Source organism: Nerophis ophidion, linkage group LG13, assembly GCF_033978795.1.
Source record: "Nerophis ophidion isolate RoL-2023_Sa linkage group LG13, RoL_Noph_v1.0, whole genome shotgun sequence".
Taxonomy (NCBI): Eukaryota; Metazoa; Chordata; class Actinopteri; order Syngnathiformes; family Syngnathidae; genus Nerophis; species Nerophis ophidion.
In genome coordinates, this window is record NC_084623.1 from 12308419 (window position 1) to 12320918 (window position 12500).

General features: G+C 41.1%; 1 protein-coding gene across 1 annotated transcript in view; it reads left to right on the forward strand.

The window, feature by feature from the left end:
• calcrla (calcitonin receptor-like a) overlaps positions 1-12500 on the forward strand; it is a 76227-nt gene that overhangs the window by 62016 nt on the left and 1711 nt on the right. Inside the window, exons 8-13 of the mRNA XM_061918413.1 lie at positions 187-340; positions 645-705; positions 2047-2113; positions 4358-4576; positions 6697-6738; positions 9570-12500. The exon at positions 9570-12500 is cut by the window's right edge and continues 1711 nt beyond it. Of these exons, the coding sequence (XP_061774397.1) occupies positions 187-340; positions 645-705; positions 2047-2113; positions 4358-4576; positions 6697-6738; positions 9570-9791 (765 nt within the window). The 3' untranslated portion in view covers positions 9792-12500. The remainder of the gene's footprint in view (positions 1-186; positions 341-644; positions 706-2046; positions 2114-4357; positions 4577-6696; positions 6739-9569) is intronic.

Here is a 12500-nt window from a genome sequence, read left to right on the forward strand (position 1 = left end):
ATAGCCCCCAGGTGTCAAACTTAAAGGCCGGGTGCCAGATCATTTTGAAGGCTGCAAATAATATGTCAATAAAGTACTTTACCTATCTTGTAGACTGAAAAATATAAATGCTGGGTTCCTGACTGGGGTTTCCGCTAGACCCAGGGTCTAATATGTAATCGGTATTTTGTGTTTGTCCTTCTTCAGACAAGCTGCAAGGTGTCACAATTCATTCATCTCTACCTGTTTGGTTGCAACTACTTTTGGATGTTGTGTGAAGGAATTTACCTCCACACTCTTATCGTGGTGGCCGTGTTTGCTGAGAAGCAACACCTGATGTGGTATTATCTTCTTGGCTGGGGTATGTCAGCAACACACATTGTAGCAGTCAACAACAGCAACAATATATATGTGTGTGTGTGTGTTTGTGTACAAATATATATGTATGTACGTATATACATATATATGTAAATATGTATATATGTATATCTATATATCTACACACATATATATACATACATATGTATATACATATACATGCATACATATATATTATGTATTTACATGTATATATATATATATATATATATATATATATATATATATATATATATATATATATATATATATATATATATATATATAAACATTTTTTTTTGTTGCAGGCTTCCCTCTTATTCCTGCTTCCATCCATGCAATTGCGAGGAGTTACTACTACAATGACAAGTAAGAAACAATTGATTGTATGCACTTCAACATTATTATCATTGTATTGTTGAATTTGCTCACAAAGTCCTAAAACACATGTTAAAATGTTTTGATCCTTTTTTTTAAATATATATATATATATATATATATATATATATATATATATATATATATATATATATATATATATATATATATATATATGTATATATATATATATATATATATATATATATATATATATATATAAACATACATACATATATGTATACACATACTGTACATGCATTCATACATATATACGTGTATATATATATATATATATATATATATATATATATATATGTATATATATATATATATATATATATATATATATACGTGTATATACATATATATATATATATATATATATATATATATATATATATATATATATATATATATATATATATATATATATATATATATATATGTATATATATATATATATATATATATATATATATGGCTTCACGGTGGCAGAGGGGTTGGTGCGTCTGCCTCACAATACGAAGGTCCTGCAGTCCTGGGTTCAAATCCAGGCCCGGGATCTTTCTGTGTGGAGTTTGCATGTTCTCCCCGTGAATGCGTGGGTTCCCTCCGGGTACTCCGTCTTCCTCCCACTTCCAAAGACATGCACCTGGGGATAGGTTGATTGGCAACACTAAATTGGCCCTAGTGTGTGAATGTGAGTGTGAATGTTGTCTGTCTATCTGTGTTGGCCCTGCAATGAGGTGGCGACTTGTCCAGGGTGTACGCCACCATCCGCCCGATTGTAGCTGAGATAGGCGCCAGCGCCCCCCGCGACCCCGAAAGGGAATAAGCGGTAGAAAATGGATGGATGGATATATATATATATATGTATATATATATATATATATATATATAGATATATATATATATATATATATACGTATGTATAGGAATAAATTTAAAAAAAGACAGTTTTAGGCCATCTCCTTGCAACCAGAAGCTTTTTCTAACTTGTAAGCTGTTTTGAAAAAGTTTCATTATAACTCCATCCATCCATTTTCTACCGCTTGTCCCTTTTTGGGGTCGCGAGGGGCGCCGGGGCCTATCTCAGCTGCCACCTCATCACATGGCTTCATTATACTATGATACCAAATGATAAGTTTTTGAATCGAGAATAGATTCTGAATGGAACGGTCACCCCCCCCACCCCTAATTCAAGTTGACTGTATTCTCTCTCTCTCCCCCCCCCCTCCCCCCCCGCTACTAATTATGTGCTTCCTGCGCTGCCGTGCAACACATTAATTATTCTGTTTTCTTTTGTTTTCCGTCTGCTGCCTCTGTTAGCTGTTGGATTAGCTCCAAAACGTCGTTACTCTACATCATCCACGGTCCCATCTGTGCCGCGCTCCTGGTAAGAAGGTTTGTTGTTCTCCACCAAGTGAAGCCACCCATCAGTTTTATTGCACACTGTGCAACAATTAGCCGATATTATTTCTTTTCTGTCTGGCTTGTGCAATCTGTATTGTCTCGCAAGGCCCCCGTGTTGCTTTGAAGAAATTCACCTGACTCAGCACTCACGGCCCTCAAAAGAATGATAACCATTTGGATTTGTTGACACGGCCAACCGGACCTGTTGTGCTTTTGTTAAAGCAATGCTCGGTGCGGCTAAAGACGCCATTCAATCAGCATTTTTATCAATCAATCAATCAATGTTTATTTACAGTTGTGCTCATATGTTTACATACCCTGGGAGAGTTTAAGGAGGCACTTGAAGAAAAATGGGCTGCATGGTCGAGTGTCCAAAAAGTTCAATTTTGGTCTCATCACTCCATATTACTTTCTTCCAGCAGTTTTGGGGCTTGTCTCTGTGCTGTTTGGCGTAATACAGGGGTTTCCAAAGTGTGGCACGGGGGCCATTTGCGGCCCGCAGGTAATTTTTTAACGGCCCCACGGCACATTTTAAAAATACGATTAAAAAATGTAAAAACTGATATAAAGGAGCAAACGGGTAAAAAGTAACAAGAAAATGTTGCAATGTTTACTCTAATAACACAAAGCTGCCATGCAGGCTGTTTCTTGCTTTAAAAAATAATAATGAATCAAAATCAAGGTCATTATGAATTATTAACCTATTCAAGGCTCCAATTACGTCACGTTAAATTTTCCACTTTGAGATATTTTTGGGGGAAAATAACTGAGCTGTTTTTTTAAAGAAAGGCCAAAAAAATTAACAAACAAAAAACATAAATAATAATACAACTTATAATTGAGAGATGGATCTGAAGTTGATCTCGAGATTATTGTGTTCAAAGTAAACAGTAAAAAAATGTATAATTCATTTTCTAACACTTTAATGAGTAAGACCCTTTTGGATCCCCAATAATTTTAGTGTGATTTGTTTTTAAGCGTCATTGCTCCAAACATAATAATGACTTAAAATCAATGGTGTTATTACTTATTGACTTTTTTAAGGCTCCAATTATTATATAATGTCAAATATTCCACTTAAAAAAATATTGGGTGATAGTATTGCATATTTTGTGTTTTTTTCTATTAAAAAACAGGGTTTCCTTAGACAAAGAGAATACAACTTAAATTTTTAAAATAATTATATTGACAGATGGACCTAATGTTGATCTGGAGATTTAAAACTTGAATGATAATAAAACAAAATAATACTGAATAATGACACATTTTTAATATTTTTTGGACCAAAACCCTTTGGGGTGGAGGCCTTAATGTATATTGGTTATACATATATTGTATTGGTTTTTAAAATAAAAAAAAATGTCAAAATGGCCCCCGCTTGCTTTGATTTTTCAGTCTGGGGCCCTAAGTGGAAAAAGCTTGGACACACCTGGCATAATATAAACGGGATAGTTTGTGACATTTGCGCAGAAATGGCTTTCTTCTGGCGCCTCGACCATGCAGCCCATTTTTCTTCCAGTGCCTCCTTATTGTGCATCTTGAAACAGCCACACCGCAATTTTTCAGAGAGTCCTGTATTTCAGCTGAAGTTTTTTGTGCATTTTTCTTTGCACTTCGAACAATTTCCCTGGCAGTTGTGGTTGAAATCTTTTCTGGTCTACTTGAATCCCTCATTTTCTACTTCTTAATCAGCGTTTGAACACTGCTGATTGGCATTCTCAATTCCTTGGATATCTTTTTATACCCCTTTCCCTGTTTTATGCAGTTCAATTACCTTTTCTCACAGATCCTTTGACAATTCTTTTGCCTTCCCCATGACTATTATGCACACACTTTGATTATAAATAAACAGGTCACAGGTGAGGATTGGAACCTTAATTAACCATTCAAACCTGTTTGCGTCAACTTTTGTGCATGTTATCAGATCAAAGTCACTGTGGTATGTAAACTTTTGATCAGGGTCATTTGGGTACTTTCTTTTGTCATTTTGATTTAACAAGAGTAAACATAGTTGTTTGCCAATAAATAGCTTCACACAACCATTAAGCATGAGTGGAAGAAAGGATTTTGTGTTATCATTCATATTCTCTGAAGAATAGCCAAGAAATCATCAGTTCTCCCAGGGTATGTAAACTTATGAGCACGACTGTATATAGCCCTAAATCACAAGTGTCTCAAAGGGCTGCACAAGCCACTTTAAAATGCCACTTTTAATGTTTTCCCGCAGGTGAATTTGTTCTTTCTGCTCAACATCGTGAGAGTGCTCATCACCAAGCTGAAGGTGACCCACCAGGCCGAGTCCAGCCTCTACATGAAGGCCGTGAGGGCCACGCTCATCCTGGTGCCGCTTCTGGGGATCCAGTACGTCCTGCTTCCCTACAAGCCCGAGGGACGGGTTTCCTCCGAAATATACGACTACATCATGCACATATTGATGCACTACCAGGTGAGGAGTGGACAGCATCGTCTTTATGGTCGGTGTTTGATGCTCGACAAAAAACGACTAAAATTGCCCAAAACCCAAAACCAGTGAAGTTGGCACATTGTGTAATTTGTAAATAAAAACAAATCCTTTTCAACTCATATTCAATTGAATAGACTGCAAAGACAAGATATTTAATGTTCCAACTGAGAAACTTACTTTTTTTTGTTGCAAATAATCATTAACTTAGAGTTTAAGGGCAGCAAAACATTGCAAAAAACTTGGCACAGGGACATTTTCACCACAAAGACAAGATACTAAAGCAGGGGTCGGGAACCTTTTTGGCTGAGAGAGCCAAGAAGCCAAATATTTTAAAATGTAAGAGCCGTAAAATATTTTTTTAACCCTGAACACAACTAAACGCGTGCATTTTTAAGTAAGACTAACATTTTTAGAGTAAAACAGGTCTCTTATTCTTTGTAATAACATTGTTATTCTGAAGCTAACTGTGGAGGGGGCGTGGCCCGCGGGCCTGTAGCAAAGCGGGATGTTGCCAGGACCGGCCTCGAAATCAGCGACAGGTGCGTAGAAGGCCCACCTGGGCCTTGTTACCTAATCACCTGTCGCTATGTTATAAGCAGCAGCCAGGAGGAGGGACAGGGTTGGTGCTGGAGCCGGAGCGCGAGCCAGAACGAAAGAGAAAAAGACAATTGCTGGAAAGCAACTGAGAGACTTATTGAAAAATGAAACAATACTGTAACCCTGAAACAGGCTCTCATGTCGATTCTTGGTGGTCTGAAGAACCCCCAGCAGGGCAAGCCCCACACTAACCAATAATAAATAAATAACTTCTTACCAGCAACGCAACTTCTTGAACAGGTGCGGTAGAAAACGGATGGATGGATTAAAAATTCACCATGATGTTTTATATTTTGAACATCATTTTTAACACTGATTACAGGTGGATTTATTCATTATTTATCGTGTTAAGGTGAGTCAGCTCAAATTTACCTGTGAGCCGGATGCAGTCATCAAAAGAGCCACATCTGGCTACCGAGCCATAGGTTCCCTACCCCTGTACTAAACGTTAGAACTGCTAAACTTTATTTTTTTACCAATATTAGCTCATTTGGAATTTGACGCCTGCAACTTGTTTCAAAAAAGCTGGCACAAGTGGCAAAAAAGAGTGAGAAAGTGAAAGGAATGCTCATCAAACACTTATTTGGAGCATCCCACAGGTGAACAGGCTAATTGGGAACAGGTGGGGTGCCATGATTGGGTATATAAGCAGCTTCCATGAAATGCTCAAGTCATTCATAAACAAGGACGGAGCGAGGGTCACCACTTTGTGAGCCAATGCGTGAGCAAATTGTTGGACAGTATAAGAACTTAAGAATTTTAGGGATTTCGCCATCTACGATCCGTAATATCATCAAAAGGTTCAGACAATCTGGAAAAATCACTGCACGTAAGCGATGATATTACTAACCTTCGATCCCTCAGGCGGTACCGCATCGACAAGTGACATCGTTGTGTAAAGGATATCGCCACATGGGCTCAGGAACACTTGAGAAAACCACCGTCAGTAACTACAGTTTGCTGCTACATCTGTAAGTGCAACTTAAAACTCTACTATGCAAAGCGAAACCCATTTATCAACAACACCCGGTGCTTTTGTATGTTTACAAGACAGCGTCATATGGGCGGCAAGTTCAATTGCGTTGTGTTACAAGATAACTAAAACAATCTCTACTTACCAAAGACGAAACATAACCTAATTGCAGGCCTGCTGTAGTGTAGACCTCGATGGGTTATATAAATCATTTACAGTACCCTGGAATGGGGTGTCCTATATTTATTCATACTCCGCTATGAGTTCAAGTATTCTCGTGTTTATATTGTCGGCGGCAGGAAGGAAAGTCCAAATTATTCAAGCGGCGAGGTGTTGAAATCGCCGGGCTCGTGGCTGCGTTCTTATCCGATCATCCCGTTCTTGCAGGATGGGCAGGGCGGCGCAGGAAGAGGCTCTTAGGCAAGAGGCCCCCCCGTCAGCTAACTGGCTCTCAAGGGACGCCTCGTTTTGGACCAACTGTAGACGAATGTAAACGCTCGATCGTTTCAGCTGATGGTTGTTTACGTTTCAGGGTCTGCTGGTGGCCACCATCTTCTGCTTTTTCAACGGAGAGGTAAGGCCAAGGCATGTGTTCATAGATTTGCATGCGAAGCAGTGCACAGGCACATTGATCTCTGCCTCACCTGTGTGCTTTATTTTCTAATCAGCATGCGCTGACCTTTGCAGGAGGACCATAGCATTTAAAATGCATGAGCTTAAAGATATCTTTATTAAAGACGTGCACCTGGGGATTTATTGATTGGGAACACTAAATGGAACCTAATGTGTGAATGTGTGGGTGAATGTTGTCTGTGAGGTGGTGACTTGTCCAGGGTGTACCCCGCCTTCCGCCCGAATGTTGCTAGGATCGGCTCCAGCCACCCCTGCGACCCAGAAAGGGACAAACGGTAGAAAATGGATGGAAAGACGTGCACCTGGGGATAGGTTGATTGGCAACACTACATAGTCCCTAGTGCGTGAATGTGAGGGTGAATGTTGTCTGTGAGGTGGTGACTTGTCCAGGGTGTACCCCAGCCTTCCGCCCGAATGCTGCTGGGATAGGCTCCAGCCACCTCCGCCACCCCAAAAGGGACAGACAGTAGAAAAGGGATGGAAATACGTGCACCTGGGGATAGGTTGATTGGCAACACTAAATGGGCCCTAGTGTGTGAATGTGAGGGTGAATGTTGTCTGTGAGGTGGCGACTTGTCCAGGGTGTACACCGCCTTGCGCCTGAATGCTGCTGGGATAGGCTTCAGCCACTCCAACAGGGACAAACGCTAGAAAATGGATGGACAGACCTGCACCTGGGGATAGGTTGATTGGCAACACTAAATGGGCCCTAGTGTGGGAATGTGAGTGTGAATGTTGTCTGTGAGGTGGCGACTTGTCCAGGGTGTACACCGCCTTCCAACCCGAATGTTGCTAGGATCGGCTCCAGCAACCCCTGCAACCCCGAAAGGGACAAGCGGTAGAAAATGGATATAAAGACATGCACCCGGAGATTGATTCATTGGCAACACTAAATAGTCCCTTGTGTGTGAATGTGAGGGTAAATGTTGTCTGTGAGTTGGCGACTTGTCCAAGGTGTACACCGCCTTCCGCCCGAATGCTGCTGGGATAGGCTTCAGCCACCCCTGCCGAAAGAGACAAGCGGTAGAAAATGGACGAAAAAACGTGCACCTAGGGATAGGTTGATTGGCAACACTAAATCGGCCCTAGTGTGTGAAAATGTGGATGAATGTTGTCTGTGAGGTGGCGACTTGTCCAGGGTGTACTCCGCCTTCCGCCCCGAATGCTGCTGGGATAGGCTTCAGCCACCCCTGCGTCCCTGAAAGGGACAAGCGGTACAAAATGGATATAAATACGTGCACCTGGGGATTGATTGATTGGCAACACTAAATAGTCCATAGTGTGTGAATGTGAGGGTGAATGTTGTGTGTGAGGTGGCGACTTGTCCAGGCTGTACCCCAGCCTTCCGCCCGAATGCTGCTGGGATAGGCTTCAGCCACCTTTGCCACTCCAACAGGGACAAACGGTAGAAAATGGATGGAAAGACCTGCACCTGGGGATAGGTTGATTGGCAACACTAAATTGGCCCTCGTGTGGGAATGTGAGGGTGAATGTTGTCTGTGAGGTGGCGACTTGTCCAGGGTGTACCCTGCCTTCCAACCCAAATGTTGCTAGGACCGGCTCCAGCCACCCCTGCAACCCCAAAAGGGACAAGCGGTAGAAAATGGATATAAAGACGTGCACCTGGGGATTGATTGATTGGCAACACTAAATAGTCCCTAGTGTGTGAATGTGCGGGTGAATGTTGTCTGTGAAGTGGCAACTTGTCCAGAGTGTACCCCGCCTTCAGCTCAAATGCAGCTGGGATAGGCTTCAGCCACCCCTGCCGAAAGGGACAAGCGGTAGAAAATGGACGAAAAGACGTGCACCTAGGGATAGGTTGATTGGCAACACTAAATGGGCCCTAATGTGTGAATGTGTGGGTAAATGTTGTCTGTGAGGTGGCGACTTGTCCAGGGTGTACCCCAGCCTTCCGCCCGAATGCTGCTGGGATAGGCTCCATCCACCTACGCCACCCCTAAAGGGACAAACGGTAGAAAATGGATGGGAAGATGTGCACCTGGGGATAGGCTGATTGGCAACACTAAGTAGTCCCTAGTGTGTGAATGTGAGTGTGACTGTTGTCTGTGAGGTGGCGACTTGTCCAGGGTGTACCCCAGCCTCCCGCCCGAATGCTGCTGGGATAGGCTCCAGCCACCCCTGCGACCCCGAAAGGGACAGACAGCAGAAAATGGACGAAAATACGTGCACCTGGGGATAGGTTGATTGGCAACACTAAATAGTCCCTAGTGTGTGAATGTGAGTGTGAATGTTGTCTGTGAGGTGGCAACTGGGATAGGCTCCAGCACCCCCCTTGACCCCGAAAGGGATTGAGGGGTGGGGGGGGGGCATATATATGTTCAAGTATTTCTTATATATATATATATATATATATATACTTGCAAGCGTACTTCTTACTCGTCGTCGCCATGTCTCTCCTTCGTTCTTCTGCTTTTGTCTCGGTTATGTTTTTGGACATTACTACTTGCCGTGGTTTTGAAGCAATGCATGATGGGAATCCGGATGTTGTGTGTCAGTATATTAACGTGCCGGCTGGAATAAACACATAGCTCCCTGCCTGCCTACTTTATGGGTTATAGATAAACCTGTGGGTAACGGAGACATTTATAATAGTCTCCTTTTCAGGTGAGAGAGGACGCTAAAGACACGCCCCCAATATTGTTGTCCGGGTGGAAATCGGGGGAATGGTTGATTTTCGGGAGGGGCACTGAAATTAAAAATCGGGAGGGAAACAGCAGACCTATCCATGTCCGACTGTGGTTTCTCCGGCAGGTCCAAGCAGTTCTGCGGAGGCACTGGAACCAGTACAACCTCCAGTTTGGCAACAGCGTAGGAAACCACTCGGATGCCCTGCGCTCGGCCTCCTACACAGCCTCCTCCATCACCGAGGTCCAAGGCTGCTACAGCATCGACGGCCACTCGGAACACATGAACGGCAAAGGCTGCCACGACACCGAAGCCTCCATCTTCAAGTCGGAAAACCCCTTCGACTGACCGTGTTCCGTACTCAGCCTTCGACAGGTTCGACACCAATAGCTCCGACCGCGGGGACTGGACTTTTCTTACCAAGTTTATCGAGGGGGAAAAAAAAAAAAAAGACTGTATACTCGCCACTCTATCTCACTGACGGAGGACCTTTTTCTTGGTCCTGGTAAATGTTTTTCCACTTGCAGAAAGTCTTTGTTTTAAGTACATTTCCGCTGGTTCGTGCCAAACTGACACATCCTTACTTTTTCTCGTTCATGATTACATTCTTCCGTACGTTACACAAACCATAGGATGTTTTGTATAAAACAAATATTCACGTTATAGCATATGTCTATTATCCATATTAATTTATCCTGTGTTATTCTTAAAATTAATATCACTGTACTACCGTATTTTTCCGACTATTAGCCGCTACTTTTTTTTCCTACGGCTTAAAAAAGCGGTGTGGCTAATTTATGGGATTTTCTTCGCGATGGGCTGGCGATATTTTTGTATTTCAACTAGCGGGTTAAAAAAAACGTTTCGTGCCTTGAACCGGAAGCATACCCGCATAGTGTTTCTACCCAAAAGGGATTCTTCAAGCAACGTTTGTACGTTTTACAATATAACTAAAACCACTCATTCTTACTAAACCGTCCCATATCTGTACGAGTGTTTTTACGCATATTTGTATGCGCTATCGTAATGTAATCAAGCTAGCATCGTTAGCATTAGCGAATGTGTTAACACGCTTACAAAGTGCCTACCGTATTTCCTTGAATTGCCGCCGGGGCACTAATTAATTTAAAACCTCTTCTCACTCCGCCGCTTACCAAAGGCATGCGGTAAATTTAGGCTTGCGCTTATAAATTTGAGTGTGATGTAAGGATACCATCATGAAAAGCACATTTAATTAAAAAAAAACATTATTATGGTCTTACTTTTACTTATAAATGAAGTCCATGCACAGCTCTTTCTGATCAAAAGCATCGATAACTTTTTTTATAGAAGTCTTCCTTACCTTTCTTCAGTTTTAAAAGTCTCTCTGTCTAGATGGAGATCTTCCTTTATTACCTCCTGTTTCAATTGAAAGTCCAGTTTAGAAAACTGTTTTATTTTAGATATGTAATCATCCATGTTAAAAGAGCAAGCGAGAGGAAAAAATGACCACACGCTGCTCACTCGTACTGCTTGTTGTCACTTCTTTTGTAGCCGAGTAGTAGCAAGAAGGATCTCTAGCACCTTCTACCACCAGGAGGCGGGAGTCATTTAATGACTCATATTTGACACACGCAGCTACGGTATATTGATAAAACATAGCTGCTTACTGTTCTTTTTAGCATATTCAATAGCTTGGACCTTAAATCCTACTGAATAGCTCTTAATCTTCTTCCAATAATGCAATTTAAAATGATTGAAATCCCCCGCGACCCCGAAAGGGAATAAGCGGTAGAAAATGGATGGATGGATGAAATCAGCCTCATCCGTGACGAGTTTGAATCGGCGGAAATTCTAGGCATATGCTAATTATTTAGCGAAACTAGTTTGACCCGGCGGAAATTCTAGTCATGCACTAATAAAATTAATATTTTGCGAAACGAGTTTGACCCGGCAGTAATTCTAGTCAGGCGCATACTATATACCCGGCGGCAATTCAAGGAAATACGGTATGTTAGTGTTATTAACTTGTTTGGGTTTTCGTAAATTCACCAAAACGTCACCGTGGAGTTGTGTAAATCTGTTCAGCCGATTGGAGAGCGAGCTTACCCAGCTTGTGGGTCCTTGACGATGACTTCTGTTTTGTTCGATCAGCCATTTTACTACTCGTGACTGAAGTCTGTGTTCTCACTGAACAGAGTTCTCAGACAACAGAAACAGGACGTGCGGGTCAAGCAATGATTAGTAAAGGTCTGGGAAGTTGGAATTATTCCGGTGCACACAACAAGATCTCCTGCAATTCAACAGTCTTAATTTGCTTGTTTCTATAGTTACCAATCCTTTATTATGTGCTCTACAACGATTAAGCACAAATTCTGTATCAGAGGAAAGAGTAGAGTAACAGAACCTCAGTCGTGCAGATCATGGAAATCAACAAAGTTGAATCAAGGCATCTGGACTGGTTTCATTTTTAAACCAAAAGGTTTCTTCAGAGTATGGTCCTGATGGCTTCATCTGGCCAGGTTCTTCAGCTCTTACTGGATCGGTTCGCAGCCGAGTGGGAAGCGACTGGGATGAGAATCAGAACCTCCAAGTCCGAGTCCATGGTTCTCCCCCGGAAAAGGGGAGAACCTATATATATATATATATATATATATATATATATATGTATATATATATATATATATATATATATATATATATATATATATATATATATATATAAAATGTTTTTTTTTTCCTTTTACGGAAGGTTTTTTCTAGAGAATAAATGATGAAAAAAACACTTAATTGAACAGGTTTAAAAAAGGGGAAAACAGGAAAAAAAAGAAAATTAAATTTTTAAACATAGTTTATCTTCAATTTCGACTCTTTAAAATTCAAAATTCACCCGAAAAAAAGAAGAGAAAAACTAGCAAATTCGAATCTTTTTGAAAATTTTTTTAAAATCATTAGTAATTTTTCCTGATTAAGATTAATTTTAGAATTTTGATGACATGTTTTAAATAGGTTAAAAATCCAATCTGCACTTTATTAGAATATATAAGAAATTGGATCAAGCTATATTTCTAACAAAGA